Source organism: Sesamum indicum, linkage group LG5, assembly GCF_026168435.1.
Source record: "Sesamum indicum cultivar Baizhima isolate 11 linkage group LG5, ASM2616843v1, whole genome shotgun sequence".
NCBI classification, from domain to species: domain Eukaryota; kingdom Viridiplantae; phylum Streptophyta; class Magnoliopsida; order Lamiales; family Pedaliaceae; genus Sesamum; species Sesamum indicum.
The window spans coordinates 20159684-20183335 of record NC_142661.1 but is presented as its reverse complement, the minus strand read 5'-3'; the positions used below and the strand labels follow the sequence as shown (position 1 = coordinate 20183335).

General features: G+C 37.3%; 2 protein-coding genes across 10 annotated transcripts; one reads left to right on the top strand and one right to left on the bottom strand.

Annotated features, from left to right (window-relative positions):
- Window positions 1-1270: 1270 nt before the first annotated feature.
- Window positions 1271-16260, top strand: PRT6 (proteolysis 6). Of its 3 annotated transcripts, XM_020693838.2 has the most exons (20): window positions 1272-1595; window positions 2143-3207; window positions 4746-5325; window positions 5488-5914; window positions 6145-6285; window positions 6398-6641; window positions 6724-7437; window positions 8107-8307; window positions 8457-9139; window positions 10015-10066; window positions 10142-10775; window positions 11466-11674; window positions 11750-12285; window positions 12372-12476; window positions 12600-12666; window positions 12799-12876; window positions 14763-14831; window positions 15380-15492; window positions 15590-15702; window positions 16001-16260. In XM_020693838.2, the coding sequence occupies exons 1-18, from the start codon at window positions 1518-1520 to the stop codon at window positions 15452-15454; spliced, it is 5958 nt and encodes a 1985-aa protein (XP_020549497.2). In that variant the 5' UTR covers window positions 1272-1517; the 3' UTR covers window positions 15455-15492; window positions 15590-15702; window positions 16001-16260. The 3 variants fall into 3 exon arrangements, with proteins under 3 accessions (XP_020549496.2, XP_020549497.2, XP_088736721.1); XM_020693837.2 differs by having other exon boundaries at window positions 1271-1595; window positions 4746-5914; window positions 15380-15412; XM_088880595.1 differs by having other exon boundaries at window positions 4746-5914.
- Window positions 16261-17015: 755 nt separating this feature from the next.
- On the bottom strand, window positions 17016-22960 carry LOC105161473 (transcription factor MYB3R-3). 7 transcript variants are annotated; one of them, XM_011079173.3, is made up of 9 exons: window positions 22810-22960; window positions 22282-22449; window positions 21437-21488; window positions 21164-21221; window positions 20521-20615; window positions 20330-20433; window positions 19700-19828; window positions 17949-18967; window positions 17016-17351 (listed from the first exon to the last, which is right to left on the bottom strand). In XM_011079173.3, the coding sequence occupies exons 2-8, from the start codon at window positions 22425-22427 to the stop codon at window positions 17950-17952; spliced, it is 1602 nt and encodes a 533-aa protein (XP_011077475.1). In that variant the 5' UTR covers window positions 22428-22449; window positions 22810-22960; the 3' UTR covers window positions 17016-17351; window position 17949. The 7 variants fall into 7 exon arrangements, with proteins under 7 accessions (XP_011077475.1, XP_011077476.1, XP_020549499.1 ...); XM_011079174.3 differs by having other exon boundaries at window positions 22820-22960; XM_020693840.2 differs by having other exon boundaries at window positions 22282-22516; window positions 22810-22947.
- Window positions 22961-23652: the final 692 nt, after the last annotated feature.

Genomic DNA, 23652 nt, shown 5'->3' with positions numbered 1-23652 from the left:
GCTAGGATAATACCCTAAAACAGAAACTGAAAAGCAGAAAATGGAAAATGTTCCTTATTTAAATGTTATTGGGTCTATTATGTTTCTTATGGTTTGCACTAGACCTATGTAGCCTATGCCATCAATTGTCTAAGTCCAAAAAATATACAACCAAGCCCAACTATTATAATAATCAGAGTTATAATTATAATAACATTAAAATAAAGCAGAAACATAAAAAAAATCAGAATAAACTCAAAAGGCTCAAGGAGCCGAGATTAGGGGGGACGAAACACACAACCTCGACGCCGGCAACCCACCAACTAGTTGCACCAAGAACCACAGCCACAAAGGCTCAAATCACAAAGACCCCATCTCAAAAGACTCTCGATTTTTCTTCGTCAATCACTCTCTTTTTCTTATTTATTTTTCTTGGATCAAAAGAAATTTATACCGTAGAAATGTAGGAGAATGAGGGAGATTTGGATGGTGGAATGTGTTTCCAAAGCATTGAGAAATGTTGGTGAAGAAACAGAGAGTGGAAGAGAAGACGAAGTGCAACCAAGGATGAGGGGAGAGAGAGAGTTGAAGCAAATGAACGTTGGTAGGGTTTAGTTGTTTTAATGGGACCGAGTTGGGTCGGGGCTTGGGCCAACCACTGGTGGGTTGGGCTTCAGGGCTTACCAATAAATCAGAAGATATTATATTAACAAATGGCAAGTGCAATGGTTGAACAAACATAGCATTCTTTAAAATATATGGATAATATAGTTATTTATCAACTAAGGCATTTTTAAAAAGGAACTTTTCAAAACAATTAAATTTAATTTTAGAGTCTAACTATTTCGACAAATACCCTCAACTTTTGTGTCTAATACAATTAAATTTTTTATCCTATAATAAAAATTTGTACAAAAATATAAACCCTTGCAAACACTTTTAAATTGTTGAATAAATAATAGTTGAAATCTAACAATCGTTGAAGATTGAAATGGTAAGTAGAGAGTTTCTTTGCAAAAGCTATATGTATATTTTGTGTACTATCTATTTAGTTATCAAAAAGTAAAATGTTAAACATTTCTGCTAATTGGGAAGATAAAAGAGTAGAAGAATAAAATGAAATAAAAATCAAAGAGAAAAGGAGTTCGGAGTATAACGCTATCCGAATGCAGATATAATCTTTAAAGATAATTCCCGAGAGGTATACGCTAAACCGTCATTTGACTGTACAACACATACAGCTATACGTCCAAACACAATGAATACAGAAAATAGAAAAAGGGAATTCAACACATTTAAAAAGCTAAACACACAGCTATACTTTGAGAGAGGGCGAGAGAGAGAAGAAATTGCCGCAGTACGAATTGAAGATCATCAAAAATTTCCCTAGGGTTTTTGATAATTTCTCTCACGTTAATCTTAAGATTGATGCACTTGTTTACACCTATATGTGCGCGCGCGTGTTTGTGGAGTGAGACTGAGCTTCAGCCCTGGAGAGTGGAAGCTGTGGAATCAATAAGTGTTCTTGCATCGATTGGATGAGGAAAATGCTTCGGATGGAGATTGATTCGCCGTCTGAATCCGTTGCTCCATCTCATTACGATCTTATTATTCAGGTTGATATTACTCTGGAAGTACAATTTGGAGCGCCGTAATTTTCCCGATAATTTTAGTGATGGAAGTTTCTGTTCCTCTCGAATTGTATTGGATTTGTATAATTATTTTTACTCTTTCCTGTGAAAAGTCTGGAGCTCTCTGAGTATGAGAAGTGTTCCTGAATTGCGCCTCAAAGATTTAACATGGATAATTAAAGAAGCCAATTTATTCATTTTAAATTTGGATGTTGAAGTTTCTGCGAAGCTTGAATTGTCATAGTTCATAAAAGTTTTGTTATATTATTTTATTTCTCAATTCTTGTGGTATATGTGTATTAAAAAAGGAAAAAAGTTAGAACTTCTTGTATAATGTCGCTTGATAGATAGAGTAAACAGAATAAGATGTTAATGTATGTAATTGAAGGTTTCTACAAGACTCAATTTAGCATTTATTTCAGTGAGTTGCTACTTTTTTCTCGGGAAGCTACTTTTCCACTCAAATGTGTTAGAAATTGAGAATTGTTCTGCAATGTGGATTGAAACATATAATACAAATTCCTTCTTGCAGAGGCTTTCACAGCTGGGGATTCCTGATCTCAGCTTGAATCAAGGACAGCGTGGTTTAGTTGCTTTTGCAAAGAGTAACAGATTGCATATTCGACAGCTGGTGTCTGCTATCCTGCCTGCAGATGAGGAGGAAGTGGATGAAGGCGTATTCCATGAGAGCATAATTTGGTTGAAGTGGTTGATGTTCGAAGGTGATCCTGAAGTAGCATTAGACCACCTGGCAAAAATGAGTGCTAATCAGCGAGGTGTCTGCGGGGCTGTTTGGGGAAACAATGATATTGCATACCGCTGCCGGACGTGTCAGCATGATCCAACATGTGCAATTTGTGTCCCCTGTTTTGAGAATGGAAATCACAAGGACCATGATTACTCTGTAATCTATACGGGTGGTGGGTGCTGTGATTGTGGCGATATCACTGCATGGAAACGTGAAGGATTTTGTTCAATGCACAAAGGCGCGGAACAGATTCAACCGCTTCCCAAGCACATTGCGGATTCTTTGGGGCCTGTTCTGGATTTATTACTTAGTTATTGGAAAGACAAGCTACTTTTGGCAGAAAGTGTTTCCGAGGAAAGTCCTAGAGATGTTGGTCATGCTGCTGAACCCCAAAAGACTGCAGATAAGTTGACCTCCACTGTGGTGGATATGCTATTAGATTTTTGTAAGCATAGTGAAAGTCTGCTCAGTTTTATTTCTCAGAGAGTATATTCTTCAGCTGGTTTACTGGATATTCTGTTGAGGGCCGAAAGGTTCATGAACATGAATGGTAGTGTTGTTGAAAAGCTCAACGAGTTACTCCTGAAAATGTTAGGTGAACCAATATTCAAATATGAGTTTGCAAAAGTGTTTGTACTCTACTACCCCACTATTGTAAATGCAGCCGTACGTGAGGGCAGTGATGCTACTTTCAAAAAATACCCACTGCTGTCAACATTCTCTGTCCAACTTTTGACTGTGCCGACCCTTACCCCACGTCTTGTCGAGGAAATGAATCTGCTGGACGTGCTGTTGGAGTGTTTGGGAAATATATTCTCTTCTTGTGCTGGAGAAGGTGGAAGGCTGCAGGTATTGCAATTCTTTACCATGTTATTCTCTCCGATGCAATTTCCCGTTTGAAATCATGGACTTTTAAAAATCATGTAAGCTTTGACTTTTCCTCCTTTGGTACTGACTTTATAACTGTTATCAACTGAATTCTTTTTCGGTGGCAAAAGATTTAGTTAGCTTCCCCTATTGACTATTCACTTAAGGACATTATTTTCTTCGGTAAACAATTGGCTCTATATTTACACCTCAACTTTAGGTTCTTTATTAATCCTCTCAGTTTCTCTCATGCTATATGTAACGTCTTATTCCTTGTGCTTCTGTTTGTCATATTCTATGTAACTATAGATGTAAATTTGCTTATCTCGCGTTTGTTTACCTCAGCTTTTTCCCATCTTCTATCCTTAAGCTCTTAGATGCCATTTTGTTAAGAAATTTATTTTGAGAAATTGAGTAATTTATCCATCTGCCAAAATTGGGTTAAATCCATGGTAATTTTACAGGTTCCTGAAACCAAGTTGGAGACGAATTTGAAGAATTTATCACATTGTTGAATAATTTGCTCATCACTTTTAATAATGTAGCTGCATGTTAGACAGGGTGTTCAACTTTTCACATCTTTGAAAAATGATTTTTAGATCATATGTGAAAACTAGAAGATACACATATTCCAGTCTCCCTAAATTTAATTGATTGTCAAAAAGTTTAAAATCATGATGGTGACACAGATGTTAACATTTACTATCCGCGCACATTGTTTTGATGAAACTTAATTTGCAAAAACAGATGCTCCAGGATCCAACTATAGATCATTAACTGAATTAAGATTTGGTGAAGAGAAGAATATCTGGAGCAAAATTGTAAGAAATTTAGTGCCCAGTGCCAAGGAAGTTGTTCATGTTAAGACTGCAATATCAACTACTATAGTGTAATTATTTTCACTAATGTTTTTGCTCAAATTCTATGAAGTGCCTGATGCAGTAATATGATTCAACTGTAGTGTGGATGTCATTGCGTGATAAAAAGAGTCTATTGTAGATGCTGCAACCTCCACGTTGAAGCTTTGTGTTATGTTTCCTCTGTACATGTTTAATGAACTGGTTATGCAGTCTATTTAGTTAATTGGGCAATGTTCATTTGTTTTGAATTACGACATGTACAGTGAACCCATTATAGCATGAAGAGTTCCATTTAATCTTTCATAAGTATGTAGAGGAAATTTTTTAAAGAGTTAGTAACAACTCTTTATATAAGATGATACTTACTGTGGTTTTTGCACAAAATGTTCATTGAACTGGTATTAGTGCAAAATGTTCCATTTAGCCTTGCTTACAGGTCTTTTTCTTTCAGGTTTTTGGGTTTCTTTTAATAATGCTATCAGCTCTAAAATGTATGAATTGTGAATTCATGGAACTGGGGCTATACTTTATCTGGTGCAATATGACTGATTTACTTCGATTCTGTAATTTTTGTTTTTCTTAATGCTTCTTGTTCAGTCTGTCTGTTATATACTCTTGAGTCCATTCAGATGAAGAAGGTTGAAGTCCAATGCTTTGCAGGTTGCTAAATGGGCAAATCTATATGAAACTACTATTCGTGTGGTTGAAGATATTAGATTTGTAATGAGCCATTCTGCTGTACCCAAATATTTATGCCACCGTAGGCGAGATTTAGTCCGAGCATGGATGAGACTCTTGGCTTCTGTGCAAGGGATGAACACTCAAAAGAGAGAAACAGGCAGTCATATCGAAGATGAAAATGAGAATGTCCATTTGCCTTTCGTCTTATGTCACTCCATATCTAACATTCTTACTCTTCTAGTGGCTGGTGCATTTTCAGTTAGTATTAATGATGATACTAGTGAAGAAACTTTCTTCAGCATGTATAAACTAGATTGTGAAGACCAAGACAGCCTAAGACATGCAAAAGTTGGAAGGCTATCTCAAGAAAGCTCCGTCAGTAGTATTACAGGGAAGAGCTCGTTAGATCTTGAGGACAAGTCTGCTGACAGTTCTCCTATGCCGTCATCTGCTTTGTGGCTAATATATGAGTGCTTGAGATCTATTGAAAATTGGTTGGGACTGGACAACACATTGGGTCCTCTAAGTGCCTTTTCTCTCAAATCAAGTGATGGCTCTGGTAATAATTTTCTGGCTTTGAAAAGAACACTCTCTAGGTTCAGAAGAGGAAGATATATATTTAAATCATCCACTTCATCTGATAGTAAGCCTACCATTCTAAGTGAGTCTCTTAATAAACAATGTTTTTTACCATCCCATGGTGCCTCGAATTATGGTGTAGGGTTGGAGTGCAGCCAATCTGCTCCTGGTGGTTGTGATGAAAATATCCTGGAAGGAGAGAGCACCTCCGAGGTAGAAGGCCTCCGAGTGTTGAGTTTATCTGATTGGCCTGACATCACATATGATGTTAGTTCACAGGAAATCTCTGTACACATTCCACTGCACCGACTCCTCTCAATGCTTCTGCGGAGGGCATTAAAAGAATGTTATGGTGAATCTGGATCATCATATGTTCTTCGCTCGTTCGCCAGAGCTGGTGAGTTCCTTGGCCAGATTTTGGATGGTTGCCACCCTTACGGGTTTTCTGCCTTTGTGATGGAGCATCCTCTCCGAATAAGGGTGTTCTGCGCGGAGGTTCGTGCTGGAATGTGGCGCCGAAACGGGGATGCTCCCATATTATTTAGCGAGTGGTATCGTTCAGTTCGCTGGTATGTGATGCTGTATTGGTGGTATATCTGATAAGTATTGGTTTTTACACATCTGGGCTGCTTCATTTTGTTTTTAGATATCTATATCTATCTATCTGTATATACAAGTATATTCCTTTTTAGTGGGTGAATTTTGTTATAACACATCTTCAGGTTGTTATATCTGCTTTACTTAATTCTATGGGTTCCTTGTTGTCTCAGAATTTTGTCCTTTTGGTGTCTTGAAACAGGTCCGAGCAAGGTCAAGATCTGGATCTCTTCTTACTTCAATGTTGTGCTGCATTAGCTCCAGCAGATCTTTATGTCCAGAGAGTCCTGGAACGTTTTGGGCTATCAAACTATCTGTCTCTGAATCTTGAACAGTCTAGTGAGTATGTAATTTTTTCCTTCACTTGTTCTTCTGGAAATCTTGTTGAGGAAGATGAAGGGAAGATTTATCAGCTTTTTCATCCTTTGTAAAGGAATGTTCTCTTTGGTTTTCAGGCATGAACCAGTTCTAGTGGCTGAAATGCTTACTCTTCTGATACAAATAGTGAAAGAACGAAGGTATTGTGGGCTAACAACTGCAGAGTGTTTGCAAAGAGAGCTGGTGTACAAGCTCTCCATTGGAGATGCCACTCGTAGTCAGCTTGTCAAGTCTCTTCCTCGCGACCTTTCAAAAGTTGATGAACTTCAAGAAGTATTGGACAGAGTTGCAGAATATTCGCATCCATCTGGAATGACTCAGGTTGGTTTTGCTAACTGAAGTATCAACCATATTGTTGAGTATAATATATACTATTAGTCACCCTGATATCTGTGCATCATAGGGCATGTATAAGCTGCGGTCAATGTACTGGAAGGAACTTGATTTGTATCATCCTCGCTGGAACTTGAGGGATCAGCAAATAGCAGAAGAAAGATACCTGAGATTTTGTCATGTTTCAGCATTGACTACACAACTTCCTAGATGGACCGAGATTTATCCCCCACTCAGGGGAATAGCTAAAATAGCTACTTGTAAAACACTGCTCCAAATTGTTCGTGCAGTTCTGTTTTATGCTGTTTTCAATGATAAGCTTACTACATCACGTGCTCCTGATGGTGTTCTTTTAACCGCGCTGCATTTATTGGCTCTAGCACTGGATGTCTGTCGATTACACAAAGAATCAGGTGAACAGTTGTGTTATCTGGGTGATGTGATTCCAATTTTGGCATTTGCCAGTGAAGAAATATGCACGAGCAAGCATGGCGATCAAAGCATGTTGTCTCTGCTTGTCTTGTTGATGAGGATGCATGAGAAAGAAAATGCACAAAACTTCGTGGAAGCCGGCAATTTTAATCTAGCATCTCTAGTCTCAAGTTTGATCAAGACCTTTGTGGAGCTCGAACCAGGATGCATGACCAAATTGCATAAACTTGCACCTCAATTAGCTAGTCAATTTTCGCATTCTATCTTGAACGCAACTGCTAGAGACAAGGGTTCGACTTCTGACAATGAAAAGCGTAAAGCAAAGTCTCGAGAAAGACAAGCTGCTATTATGGTGAGACTTGTAGTTTAGTTTTTTGTTTTTGTTCTTCTTTTCTTTTTTTTTTTTTTAAGAGATGCAAACTGAGAACCGGATAATTCATTAGTGCTGAGGGATTATCAACCTTGCTTGTTTGAGTTGTGTCCTTCAAGTAAATTTCCACTAGAAAGGATGAAAGGAGTAAGTTGGAGGCATCTGGTATGCACCTTCATTGATTGCTGGATACTATTTTAAAATGCTGAGTGTCCCTGCATGCAGTAGGATTCAAGTTGCCAGATATAAGTACACAGAAGAAAATTAATGTAAGCCGTCACACAATGATCATATGTCTGATGCATTTTCCTATTTTCTTTTTGAAGTAATTTGTTTTTTTTTTACCTAATCAGATGTCTGTTTGGTATCATTTTCACACATGAAGCCTAAACTAGAAAACCTTTGCAGACAGTTGATCGTTGTTTATGGTATCACCTTTACTATATTTTGCTTTTCGATTGGTCGGTCACTGGATAGGAATGAGTCTTCAACAGGTTACATATGCCTATTACGCTCTAGCCAATCCAAGATAAGAGCTGACATGAACTTATGAGTGTGACCTTTGTCCTTTCTGATTGCTTTTTGTTCTTTGGTCTCGTTGAGTGGAATTTGCACTTCTAGTGCTCATCATTTTAGAATTTTGATGCACAGGAAAAAATGAGGGCGCAGCAATCCAAGTTTTTGGAGAGCTTTAATTCAAGTGGAGATGATGACATGGATGATACCAAATCTGAGCAAGAAGTATGCAATTCTGAAGTCAGTAATGACATCCAAGAGTCAGCTGAAGTAATTTGCTCCCTGTGCCATGATCCCAAGTCTAAAAGTCCAGTATCATTCTTAGTTCTTCTTCAGGTAACTGAGGCTGTCTGTTATTATTTGTGTCGTGTTAATCCCAGTTGATATGATGTGGTTGCTTGCCTCAGTCCACTTGATGTGCTAGAACTAGTCTTTGAATATATTTGCATGATATCATTCTGATTCCTTGTTACTTCTGAATAAAGAAATCCAGGCTTCTCAGTTTTGCCAACCAGGGTCCCCCCTCATGGGAACAAGGTAGCCGATCTGGTAAAGAGCATGTTTCTAATGAGACAACCCCAAGCTTTGATTCATCTCCTAGCAGTATCTGGGATGGCTCAAAAATGATCTCATCATCTAAGTTGGAAGATTTGGTACAGAATGCTGTAAATGATTTTGCTTCTATAGGACAACCTCAAGAAGTGAATGCTTTCATGGAATTTTGTAAAGCTCGATTCCCTTCCATTAAGAATGTTCAGCTCCCTTGCGTGTCAAAAGATACAAGTGAGAGGCCACCATCCTCCTTTACATTGGAAGAACAGATGTATTTATCAATCCGGGAATTTCAATCTAGTTTGAATGGTTCAGATTCTCAAAAAAATAGTGAAAAATTTTCAGCTGCTGGAAGCAGCACAGACAGAAGCAGTAGCCCTGAATTTCTCTTACTATGTAAATACGTAGCTGCTCTGCCTAACAAGTTGCTGGATAACCCTTCAGCTTCACAGAGTGGCTGCTCAAACAGTGATAGGATGAAACCAGAATCAAGTATGCTGCATCCAGGATATCATAACATTGGGCCGTCTGGGGCTGATGGAATCTATGTGTCTTCCTGTGGACATGCTGTGCACCAGGGATGTTTGGATCGCTATTTATCATCACTGAGGGAAAGGTAGATTACTGGTCCTATTTGCCTTTTTCCCATCAGAAACCTCCTCTTGCACACCTTGTGCCCCAGTTGACACATCCGAGAACACAGGCCCATTTACAGGATCCAAATAAAAGAATGTTGTCAAGAAGCAAACTTGGTCAAACTGATGTTTCTTGCTGTATTTAAAAATTGATTTCACAAGATGTTAATTGAGGTATACATTAAGTTGTAAGAAAAAGAATTTAAGAAGTAAATATTGAGGCAGTTCAAGAAACGCTTTATGTTGAAAATTCAGTATCTTCGTCATATGCAGGAAATGACTAAGCCAAAAATGTTGTTCTATGTACTTTTTAAGCAAACAATTGTTTCTGTCTCTTGAAGAAATTGTCCCAGAAGTTGATCCTGTCAAGTAATAGCAAAACAATGATTTGCATTTTTCAATTTATTTCTATATATCAGTTGTGTAATCATAATCCGAAAATAATCCAAGCCAAGTATGCCATTGGAGTATCTACATAGTTCTTTTATCCCAACTTGCATGTGTACTTCGAAGTCCAAAAATTTTAATAGTTCTTTTTTCTTTCTGAACGTATGAAGAAATGAGAATCTGGATCTTTTGTGCTTCAAATGAGAAGTAGGTTTACATTTTCTCACTTGCACATTGCTACTCTGAGGTTGATTGGATATCATTCGTACCTGATGCATTGAATCTATATTGCCGTGTTGGTATATGGTAGTTTATATTTTATGAACTTCGTTTATTAATTTTCATAATATGATGTTCTTCAGCTAACTAATAATCCAGCAATATTTATTTTGGGTTGAAGATATTTTCTTTGTTATCATAAGAGCCGCAATCTTTAACAATTATTTTTTTGACCTGCCTATTTGTATAGATACATCAGAAGAATAGTCTTTGAAGGAGGTCACATTGTGGATCCAGATCAGGTAGAGCTTTCCTATTTTCTGAACCTTTGGCTGTTAAGAGTAATATGACTCTGATAGTGTTCGTATGTTCTGCAGGGTGAGTTTCTTTGTCCAGTGTGTAGGGGACTAGCCAACTCTGTCCTGCCAGCTTTGCCTGGAGATCTGAGAAAGGTACCTCAGCCGCCTGCTGCTCCAACCATTAGTTCCGGTTATTCTAGTAGCCCTTCAACCTCGGCAGACATGGGGGGTTCTCTTCGTCTCCAAGAAGCTTTGTCACTCCTAAGGAGGGCTGCAAATATTGCTGGAAGTGATGAGAGTCTAAAAGCTTTACCAACACGAAATGTGAGGATAAAGCCCAACCTTGAGCCCTTCATTCGTATATTGTGTGGAATGTATTATCCTGGCCAGGATAAGATTTTAGAGACTGGCAGGGCAAGCCATTCGTTAATACTATGGGACACACTGAAGTACACTCTCTTGGCGGCAGAGATTGCAGCGCGATCAGGAAAAAGCTCATTGAGTCCAAATTACAGCATTAGTGCTTTATACAAAGAACTTAATGCCTCTAGTGGGTTTATCTTATCCTTGCTGTTAGATGTTATTCAAAGCATGCGAACGGTGAATTCTTTGACCGTCCTCTTAAGATTTCAAGGGATTCAACTCTTTACCAGGTCCTTATGCGGTGGGACCTATCCAAGTGAACCGTCCAATCACTCTAGCCAGCAACAAGGTATGAGTGGTTCTTCTGGATTACTTAATCCAATTTCTTTTCAGCAATTTCATTAATGCATTGAGGACTGTCTCGATATTATTCTATCATTAAAATGGAAAAACATAGGCCTAGAAACATTCTAATGAACATGGGACCAATAAGGTAGATCTGTAGCTTATTTTTATTGGGAACATTGTCTGCGAACAAGGATCTGTTTTTGGTACAAATATTATATTTGAAGAATTGGTTTTCATATCCACATCCACTTATTCATTTATACTTGGTGTGAAGCAAATAACAAGTTGCAGTAGTTAGCCTTTGTATGCACTTATTGTCTAGAATACTGAGGTCAAGATTTGCAAAATCATAAGCGTGCCTTCCAGGTGAGAATCCTCACAGATTTTGTGCACTTTAATGCTCTTCCATCTAATTATTTGCTCTCAAAGTATTTGTACCACCCACTTCAGCATGATGCATATATATTTTACCATTTGATGCATGTGTAATACATGGCATATATGAATTCTGATGAACAATAAGCGGATTGTGTGAATGACAGGACATCGGAGAGAGGACCAAACACCCCTTATATATGTCTTAGAAGTTACTTTGCCTATCTCTCGGTAGTGCATGTGTCTAATGTCTGTTGAAGACATTTGGTTTTTGTTTGCTCTGTTAAAAAAGCATATTTGGCATAATGATTTGCAGGTAATATGCTTTATATCCTGGAAAATGCTGAGCCAGAAGTACAATATCCAGACATTCAATTGTGGAGACATGCATCTGAACCTATTCTTGCTCATGATGCCTTTTCATCATTCATGTGGTTACTCTTCTGTCTTCCATGGCCAACATTATTCTGCAGGGAATCCTATTTATCCCTTGTGCATGTTTTCTACACTGTTACTGTGACTCAGGTACCAAGAGATTCCTTTTGTTTGACCTCGAGATATATTTGTTACAGTGCATGACTTATCAACCATATTTCCCAGGCTATAATTACATGTCACAAGAAAAGGCATAGCACTGAATCTCAGCTGGGATCCCATGATAATTTGATCATGGATATATACCGAGTGATGGGGGAATGTCCATCTGCTGTGCAGTGTTTTGACTCCTACTATATTGATCCTGCTTATGATATCACTGATGCAATTCGCAGCTTAACATTTCCTTATCTGCGAAGATGTGCCTTGCTTTGGAAACTAATAAACTGCTCTAACATCATGCCATTTAGTAATGGGATCCACTCCTGGGGTGGATCTCCCTTTGAGGCTACTGATTGGGACTGCACTACTGACACTGGTGAAGAACTTCGAGAGATCGAAAAGCTGGAGAAGATGTTCAATATTCCTTCACTTGACCTTATTGTTAATGATGAAGAATCACGGTTGACGGCTTTGAGATGGCTGGGTCATTTTAGTGAAGTGTTTGAAGCTAATAAATCTCGATGTGTATTGAGATGTTCGCCTGCAGTCCCATTTAAGCTTATGCTTTTGCCTCATCTCTACCAAGATCTGTTGCAAAGGTTGAACTTGTAATATCTTGAAGTAGTATCTAACTTCTCTTTGTTGTATAAATACATTGATCACTGTGGGACCTAACCATCATCAGGTATATTAAAAAATCTTGTCCTGACTGTGGAGATGTGAAGGAGGAGCCTGCATTGTGCTTGTTGTGTGGTAAATTGTGCTCACCGAACTGGAAAACATGCTGCAGGTTACCACTAACTGATCTTATATTTCTTTTCTGCATATTTCTTCTTATAAGGCCTTTCTTTGGATGGAGGCTTCCATGCTTGGCATTTCATGTGTTTTTGACTTTGGCTCATTTATTCTTAAGGGAAAGCGGTTGTCAGACTCATGCAATGGCCTGCGGTGCAGGCATTGGTGTATTCCTATTGATTAGAGTATGTTTTAGATTTTCAACTTGTTATGCTACTGCCAGGCAATTTTTGTATTATGCCAAAATATGATTCTTCTTCCTTTCTGAGTGGACTTTTTATGACCTGAGAATACTAATTGATGTTCAAAATTTTCAGAGAACTACAATCCTACTTCAGAGATCTGCACGTCAGGCACCTTGGCCGTCTCCTTACTTGGATGCATTTGGTGAAGAGGTACATAGGTTTTCCAAAGCTTGGTCCACTGCTTGAGTAACTTTGTCTATTTAATGATTTGATACAATAGCCTGCCATACGGGTAGGCATGTACAACCTCCAATGGTAGCTGTAGTTGGCTTCTCAATTTTCCTTTAAGCTTAAACTATTGTTATTAGAACTCGATTAAGCTTTGTTCAGAGTGGAGTTGGTCCAGCACTTAGAAATTCTCATTTTTCTTACTGTTTCCAATTCAAGCTAAAACGAATGAAATTAAAAAATCATTCATAAATTAAAATGATAAGTTTGGAAGTGTAAAATATGTCTGCACATTGTGGTCTCATAATCACGTGGTTAATGGATTCACCATGGCATTGATGTGGAATCCATGTCAGACTCTTCGAAAAGCAATGCAGTTTCTATAGTCTGGAGGAAAGACATAAATAATAAGAATATAAGATCAGAATAGAAGATGAAGGAAAGAGAACAGGTCTATCCTTTGCCTTGTTGCTAAGTAGAGAATCTTTTTGGTCAACAGATTCAAAAGTTCAAATTGCTTACTCATCCACCGGTATTTTCATTTGTTTGCTTATCAGATTACCCTCGAGGTATAAATGAGAACTCCGCATAAATTCTTATTAATTGTCTATTCATTGGATAAAGAGTATTCTTAGGGGCAGGAAGAGAGAAAGAAAGAGAGGATGTTAATGTTTTCAATTCTTTAATGTAATTGGGCTACCATAATCATTCCCCAAATACAGGAGAAACAAGTTTCATTTCTCTAAATTAATCATTTCATCTGGAATGGACATTTTAATTTTTGTTCCAAATTTTCGTTCTTCTGATTTGAAACCTTTCTTCATTTTTTTAGCCATTTTTTGGCCCACCGCCAACATGAAATGCAAGAGTTCGTATATTGTTGTTGTCATGATTTTTATCCACTTTGAGTCAGCACTTAGTTTTAGATGAGCTCCGAAAGGTGAACGTCTTGTGTATGTTTACCTTATTTCCATCAAGTTAGCAGGCGATAGTTGTGGCATCATATTATTACTTAAAGTGAGTGGGTTTCTTTGAGGAAAATAATATTCATTTAAGAATGGAACCTTATTTTAGATGCCTTGAAGAGGGAAGAGAGATATCCCTTCTCCCTTCTTGTAGAAGTCCTAAAGCTTGGGATCCGATGATGTCCACCCAATCACATTCCAAAAGTTGATAATCATGCATGTTTAATGCTAAGACAAATGCGCATGATGTAGGCAGGCAGGTTAGGTTGCAATTTAAAAGTCCACGAGCTTAAATGATTTCCAAGTACTCGAAGTTATGGGTATTTCATTTTTCTAATTCTTGTATGAGAAGGTTCTAAAGTTAAAAACTCTATCATGATTGCCTTAGCTCCACAAATAGTAGTGGTACTAACGCCTGCCTCTGGTGCTTGCTCATCTTGTCATGATGTTTTATTAAGGGTATCTAATATCAAGGGACATTTGGGTTCTACTCTATACAAATAAATACCAGGAATAGAAGTTCCAAGCAAAATCCACTTAGTCTTGACTCTTGTGAAGTTCAGAATTCATGCATCGAATTTAATTACTCTTTTTTATTGATCTGAGGGATTATTACTTTGAAAATTCTGAATGATATTCAGTTATGTTTATGTTTTTTAATCAATGCGATTTAATGGATTTTCTTCAATGAGTTTCATTAATGTTACATCCAGCAGTTTATAATCGTATGTCTTCATGCAATTGATGTTGTTGCCTGTAAATTATTGTGCCTGTTAACTGCTTTTGAAGCACCTTTTCTTTACTAACTTTTATTTTTTTCTCCTTCTCATGTTTGGGGTGTGTCCACATTTTTGTTTCATCTCAACAATGCTGATGTGTTATTTGTTTTCCTCTATCTTTCAGGATGTTGAAATGCATAGGGGAAAGCCATTGTTTCTGAATGAAGAACGATATGCAGCTTTAACTCATATGGTAAATTGCCCGTTTTGCTTCCCTTTTTGATTTCTCATGCCTCAAATCTTCATGATTGTGCAAGATCTCAAATTTGGGCACTCTTCTTTTAGGTGGAGTATGAGAGTGAGTGGGGTTTTGCTGTTTTTTTGGGACAAAAGTTGTTTTCTGGTGTTGCCGTATGGACACAAGTCTGGAGATCTTTCAAAATATTATTACTCAAGAATGTAAACTTGTGTTTGATGCATAGTAGGAGTACGATGGTCACCTGTGTGCTATTTTTCATCACATGATGCTGCGACTTTGTTATAATAGCAATCAAACTCCTGAATGCTGCAAAATATTTTCATGAGCTCTTTTTGTGAGGTAGAACAGCCTGATTTTCTTTGTGAACCTATGTTCTGGATTCATGGAAGCTAAGATAGCAATTATCCTAATACTCTTCCTGTCTTCTGATCAAGGGGGACAAAGGGTCTTTCCTTCTGTATTTTTATCTTCTTTTTTGTTCTGGGAAATTGGTTAATACTTTTGGCTTTATCTTCTTGTAACATCTGATTCTGCTATTTTAGGTGGCTTCTCATGGGCTTGACCGAAGTTCAAAGGTGCTGAGGCAAACAACCATTGGTGCTTTTTTAATGTTTTAGATGGTCGATATATAGTACAATACATTCTTCTTAATGAGGTTTGGCTTTATACTTGGACACAGCTGCAGAGTTCTTGTTGGTGTTTTTTCTTGGTGTCCACTAGCATATTATAAGTTTCTGACTAAAATTTTGCAGGTAGTGTAGCGTACTGATTCTCAGTTCGAAGATTATGTTTGATTTTGGAGCTAGAACAGAGGATCTGAGAACAGTGGCAGTATTTGTTTCCTGAATGTACAGACTTCATAAAGGTCAGCATGATTTAGTAGTTGGATGAAAATTATGACCATCAAGCCCATCCTTTCGAAATGGATAAACTCCTAATGGATGGCATAACTTGCAACTTTTTAGTAATTGAATTTTAGCCATTTTTTGGAAAGGATAGACTCTTTAATGCATGAAATAACTTGCAACCATTTATAGTTTTTGGCTACAAAACACATTTTGTTCAGAAATTCAAGTTGGGTTTTTCTTGGTTTTGCCTCATAATCATATCAATTGCCTCCTCTGATGGTGTTTTTTGTCTAATGCCAATCAACCCTTTCACAGGTGAATATATGTTTGCTTTGTCAAGCTGGGTTCTTAGTGACAGTGGTTTTCTGGCGAGCATCTTCTCCTGATATGTTGCCCATTCTTCATAGTAAATTATATACTTAAATGTATAAAATTGCTCAGCCTGTGAGTAGCATAGCATGCGAGCGGATCCTGTTCCCAGAGAATGAATGTGTTGTAAATCATGGTCTAGAAAATAACTTGATGTTTTCGACTGTTACATGATCGATCATGGAAGTTTCTCTCACCTTGGTAAATAGTCTTTGGTTCATTAGCAAGGTAACAGAATTCGATTTGTGTATTAGCAAGGTAGCGGAAATGGGACGGCCTAAGAAGAAAGAATAAGATGTCCATAGCTTTTTAAGGTTACATTTGAATTTAAGGATTTAAAATTGTGGATTTTATATCGTTTAAGTCAAATGCACCCTAAAAGAACCTAGGGAGGGAGTGAATCATTGACTCGATGCCAAAGTTATTTAAGCTAGCAAAATGCTTGATAAATCAATTTTCAACCAAGCAATGGTTACATTTTGGAACAATTAGGTTGAGAACATCCCCTCCTCCTGGGGCTATGTGCAGTTGGTCGGTTGTACGCAATTTTAAAGTTATCTCTCCAGTTAATAGATGATCCTTCTTCCTGTGGCCCGAATACACTCTGCTTTCTTTACTTAATTGAATCCATGGCAGGATTACATAAGTTACTTTATGGAGGAGACGGGTCGCAGCAACTTGAAAAACTGTTGGTAATCAATCACAAAAGTTCTTTAAGTTATGCGGGAACTAGAAAGTAAACTAAAAGTCGGAAAAGTCAAAGGTTCTTCGAATTAAGCTATAGTAATAAAGGGTAGAAAAGAGTAAATTGCATGCTTAAAATCTCCGAGTGGGTTTCCAACGTGTGCAAAGTACGTGGAAAAATTGAAGGCAACCAGGTAAATATGATAGTAATCTGCATGAACAGTACCAATGCGAAGACAGACGAAAAAATACTAATTATCTTGAGATATTTCAAGAATACGGAAATGAAAACGTTTTATTCTATATAAATGGTACTAGACTTCACTATGAATTTCCTTTTTTGGAGAGTTCCTGTACAAATCAATTACCTAAAGACGAAAGGGGATACTTTGGGTAAAACAAAAACTGAGAAAAAAATAATTCTAATAATTACGGGCTTCCAGCAATACATCCCTTGTCGGCAACTTCTACATGAAACGTTGACAGCCAGGAAATACCTGACAAGAAGAGGTTGTCGTCCGCAAGAATATCCAGTGCGTACTCACATTTTGTGTTTCCAATCAGCAGACACCTCAACAAGATTCTAACAACTTTACAAAGCAACTCCTGTTAACTGATCAACATACGAACAGACTAAGTAAATAAGTAAGTTCACGACCAAGAATAGAGAAAAAATGATTCGAAGTACTGCACAAAAGTAAAATCCACAGAAATTCAGCACTAGTATAAGTAATTGTTTTATAGTGGTTCGGTTGAAATAACCATAATAATGTACTCGCAAGCAGCAGTAGGAGCAGTGTAATTACGAGATATAGATTAGAGTAGCAAGAATAGAAGGCCCAATCAGATAGGAAGCCTAATTCAATTATCACATTGAATCCTCTTATTTATGAATCAGGTGCCACAAATGTTGGTGATGTGTAATTTATGATACGATACCATAGCTCTGTTTCTGTATCAGATTTGTATTTTGATGAACTCTAAATCTTAATTGTTTCCTCATGATGTCATATCAAACACAGTCGTGGTAGTTTTGCATGCTAATCTTAGAGCACTAGATTAATCAAGAAAGATAACTCAGAGAACTCTACCACAATTAACGGTACACTGCATGCATGAGTTAGATGGCACGACCTATGGGTATGCAGCATACTTCAAAGTGCATAAGATAAAATTAATACCAATCATGCTACAGAAAAAAGAGACATACATTACCCCCGTCTGTGGCGTGTGTAGACAAACTTTGTCACAGGAGGGATTTCCTTGAGCTCTGAATCTCCAGATTTTGCATTACTGTCCCCTGACTCTTGCTCGACATTAATAGAAAAATCAAGCTGCTTCTCAACAGATCTAAGAACTGAAGTCCTCTTAAATCGTAACCGATATGGAGGAGATGAATTAACTGACTTGTTGCTGCTTATCCCGTCATCATTGTCCCAAGGGTCTGCACATAAACTATTGTTCTGCAACCTGGCATCCTCAAAACTATTCGTGTGATTATGACCATTGGATTTAACTGCTTCCTTAGACAGCGCTTCAGACTTTCTCTTTCTTAATATGGATGGAGTATTTGGAAAGCTTTTCGCAGCATTTTTTAGTATAGATTCAGGAGTTTGTGCAGATAAACATCCACCTTTTACACTTGGCGGAGTAAAGAAAGGTGTCGGTGATGTTGCAGGACTGATGTCAGATTCGGACTGCACCAAGGAAATATTAGCAAGATGTGAATCCAGCTGACCATAATTGTCTAATACTGGTGGCTCATAATACAGTGTCCCATATATTGGAATGTCATAATGCGATGATCCTCCAATTACACGGTATTGATCAACTTCACCACATGTTGTGCGTTTCTCGCACTTGGATTCTATGTTTGAATAAACAGTCTCCGCCTCTGATGGCATCGCCTCACACTTATTGCACTCGGGATCAGTGGACTCACTCTGCTGATTGGCAGCAATATCATGATCTTCGGTCATGGTCTCTGGCTTATCCTTCCCATCTTCAGCTTTACATGAATCAGTAGTTGCAGATGACTCTAAGACAGTTGAATTTGTTCCTTTATTTGAACCAAAAAGTAGCTCTCCTATTGAAGGTGTCCTATTAATGTCCCTAGCACCATTTATGGGAGCATTTTTAGCAACTGGAGGAAGGTTCCCTGTAGCCAGATAGAAATCTAACTTCTTCTTCAGAGAGCTATTCCAGTGATTCTTGATGGCATTATCAGTCCTGCATTGATTAAAAGACAATTACAATTTCTGTAGAATGACTGCTCTGTAAGCAATCAGCAAGAACAATGTATCCCTATTTTAGTTAATGCAACAACAACCACTTATCAAAAGAGATGGATGAAAACTGCCTTTGATGTAATGGACAACAAAATTGAGTAATTGTCCAACTTGAGCAGGCCTCACAGTAACCACTTTCCGGCTTGATTCTAGAGTTAAAATTCTCATATTCAATGGACCGTATCACCATTTGATATCTAAGTGGCCCAAATAAAAATAATTTCAATAATCATGCATCACATATGGAGGACAATATATAATTTAGTGAACAATCTCCACCTCGGCACAACAAAGCATATTTCAGACAAGTCTCATATCAAACTAGATCAAAGCTGTATAACTTGCAGCATTTTCATAATGGATAAACCACCCCATCCGCACTGCTACCCCAGAACAAAATTTTCCCTTCTTATTTTTGCTCTGATGTTTCTCTCCAGAATCAAACTAGTTCTATATACTGAGGGGAGAAGTATATATATATACACATCAATTTATTTTGTGTGTTAAGAGAAATGTAACAGGAAAAGGCTTAAAAAGATAGATGCTATAAGTCACCACATCCAAAAGCAAAAATGTCTTTTCCACAGCCCAGGGTCGAAGTTCCTTAAGCGCCATCATATACACATCCTTTTTCCTATTTTCTTAGTACTAGATATTTGCAGAAGAAAGATACCTTCCAGGTAGAAGCTTAGCTAACTCAGCCCACTTATTCCCATGAACCCGATGAGCATTAAGCAAAGTAAGCTCCTCTTCCAAAGTCCAAGCATCCTTCTTAATATGCGGATTCAAATGATTGTGCCACCTGAAAGCAAAGAACCAAGTTTAACTTTACTGCTCAACCCTATTGTCAATTACGCAAGGAAACGAGATTCCTAAAGCTCTGCGGACATGTATGTAAACTTTTGAGCACATGACATGCTGATAATGAAGAAAAGCAGACAGATAGCGGACCATTCATACAAATTCCACATAAATATTTTTCCAGCTCAACATGGTGCTTCTGCGGGGTAGATGTTAATATCTTTCTACCAGAACCATAAGAATCCTTTTGGAATTCTTTGGTAATCTTAAGCAATGTATGCAAGAATTTTCCCAAAAAAAAAAAAAAGAAAGAAAAGAAGGTGAATCAAAGAATCAACCTCTCATAAATATAGTTGCATACCTCACTATTAAGATATTGATTGTTAGATATCACATGTCTGTTGCCTAAAGTTACGGAGAAATTGTGAATCCATCTGTCACAGATCTACTGATATAACTTACTATTAAGATATTAACTGTTGGGTAAGATAGTTGATGTTACCTTTCACGGCACTGTTTCCCAATTCGACCCGGCAGTGACTTCGCGATCACAGACCATTTTGTCGGTCCGTATTTAGCTACCAGTTCTGTGATTTTCTCATCTTCCTGCAAGTAAAGCAAGCAGAAAGTCTGGAGTCCCAATGCTATAAAAGACAAAAATCAATAGGAGAGGAAGGAAATATAGCTGCCAACCTCTTGAGTCCAGGGACCTTTAACAAGTTCCGGATTCAGAACCTTTTGCCATCGATGCAAGCACTGCACTTCTGATCTATCCGGGAAGAACTCAGCTAAAAGTACATATTAATGTTAGTGCAGGAACATATTTTGACCATAAATCCAGAGAATTCTTCGAAACATATCAAGATAAAGTGAATATTCAATCGAAATATCTTAATTCTGTAACTACATAATCAAAGATATAAAAAGAACTGCATTGCAACTTCTAGCACCAACATGTTTAAGGAAGCCAGTCAAACTAATCCATTCCTTGTGAAATCTAGAACTGCCACGCATTCAGATGTCAAGCATTTTGGAGATTACAAACTTATTTGTTATTTTATGGATTCATCCAATTTGTTAGCCAACACTTTAGCACCATGATAATCCAAAACATTAATTTACTGAAATTACATACTAATATTTAGCAATATACAATAATCTGACAAAGAGATCAAATCTATTTGATACCATCAACAAATAATTTATCCTAAAGTTTCAGCACACCAGTGTACCATCAAAACAATTGTACAAAAAGATCACAAAAGCATCGCAATATTAAAAATCCAGTGTAAACTGCATCATATATAAAGGAGATAGCATTTCGAGCGAAATATACCTATTTTCTTCCAACACTTCCCTCTGAAAGCCGCGACAGCTTTTTTCAATGTATCATCCTGAAGCAAATCATTTTACATTTATTAATTATATGCTCATCAAATTTGCACGATGACAAAATAAACAAATAGAAAGACAACATTGTCGACTTTGCAATTTATTTTACTTAACATACAAAAAACTCTAGTTGTCATCATGCAATATTAAAATCAAGACCACAACAAAATTTCTCAGGCTCCAGCACCAAAAATCATCATTTCAGAGTAATTCTTACCTCCTCAGGAGTCCAGCCTCCTTTTGCTCTTCTAATAGGGCCCGTAGTTCTTCTGTAAAACCAAAATAGAGCTACTTATTTTTAGTACAGTAACCTATGGATTAATGATCCGTAGAAATCGAAACAATTTTTTGGAGCAGAAAATATAGTCTAATAGTTGCTAGTGGACGTAAAAGTTTGTCCCATGCTTTCACAAAAGATTACCAGCAAAAAAATGAGAAAGCAGGTTGACTTCCTCTATGCACATTCCACAGCTTCACCATATAGGCAACCAGTTCCATTGGAAAGCGATGAGCCATAAAAGCTGTCTAGGTGTCACTCTAGTTAATGAAATTAAAAACATCTTACATTGTTTTGTGTTGTCTTAGCAAGAAATTTTCTACAAACACGTATCATTTTAGTGTAACTATAAGAAAAGCCTTTTTAAATTCAGGCATCCTACATCTTCCCCAAAAACGTTATTTCATGGGATAATTAACAAGGATACATGCGAAACTCCAGTTCAATGTAAATAAACTGTATGCATGTAAACATATCTGATTGAAAACATGATCAATAGTAAAAATCAATCATATGCCCTAGGTAAGAAATCAAATAACTGTACCTAATAACCATACACCAGCAAATATTACCCATGACAATCACCATCTCAAACATCAACATATTATTCCAGGGTAAACAAGCACGTTAATGACGAAAGAATCTATGAAATAATACAAGATTAAACATCCAACATAAGGATTTGAAAAGGCTAACCGTAGAGATAACGATTCAATCCCAACAAGAAGGGCAGAGAGGTATATTCTTCATAATATACACGGTGGAACAAGTAACGAAAGCAATACCTATGAGCTGAAGAAGTACTAGTGGGACTACTTATCCCAGGTGACTTTAGCACGATGCTGCTACTGTTTTCCGAAACAGAGGAGCTTGAGGCAGCTGCAGAGTCCTTGTTCTCGGGGCAAAACTCGTCAGATTTCACCTCTTCCATTAATCCGTATAGTTCATCAAACCTCCAAATTCCCAAAACTTGCTAAATTCAAAATTCATCACTCCAACAAATCAAAATAAACTTGTACGCTGAGCACATAAAGTAAAACTCTTAATCTAACAGACCAAAAATCTCAGCACAAAAAGTAAAAGTAAGCTAAGTCCAGATCTCAAAAACCAAATAATAATCAACAAAAGCCTAAATCACAAAACATATTTCGCACCAAAAAAAGCACGACATTCAGACCTCAATAAATCTGGACTAATCAGAGCTTTCCAAATACATAAAAAAAACACAGTTAAATTGATCAAATAGCAAGTGGAAAATAAAACGTACACAAATTAACAAAAATTTCGAATTGAAGAATTCCGAATAAAATTACCTTGAGTAACCTTATGAATTGAGAAAGAAGCTCATCAGATTCTTGAGCCCTAAGAAAACTGAAAAATCTGTGAAATTTAGAGAGAGAAAATTGCGAGTTGCGAAAGACCTTGCCCGTTGAATGTAGAGAGAGAGGATTAAATATTTGTATATATTTGTATGTAACGAATACTTACGAAGGGGTTACTGACGGTGGCGTTTGAAGGGCGTTAACTTGAGGTTGAGGGATACAAGGACTTTTCTGACGCGGAATGACGGTTGTCCGTGACCGTTAGGGACAAAAGTTTGAACCTCAAACGGCACATTTCTTTGTTTAGCCACAAGTTAAACGCCCAACATCTTATTGAGGCTCATCTTTCCCGGGTTAATAACGACCGTTGATAAGCTAACAGATGGTTGAGATTTAATCGAGTTGTGGCGTGATAGATACGTCGTAACTGAATCGGATTTAAGAAGGGTGTTTAGGTAAATCAGATCACCCAAATCTCGATTAAATGTTTTCGACGGCAGCGATTATTGGGTGGACACTAAACTTTGAAGATCTAACCGTCGTTATATTAATTGGCTATTGTAATTATTATTGTGTATCAACAATTTAATATAATTTATCAAACTGAATTGGGCCTTCAATCCATCCATTTATTATAAAAAATGAGCATCAATTAAATCATTTATTCTATAACCATTTGGATGATGCATAATTCTTCCTCCTTATTGACTCACATAAAACACACCCAAACCCAAATTCTTACGCCCACTACAACTCATTGGGCCTTGCACAACGCCTACTGAATCAATATGGTATACATATATACTATTCATTAAATAAAAATCTTTATAATTA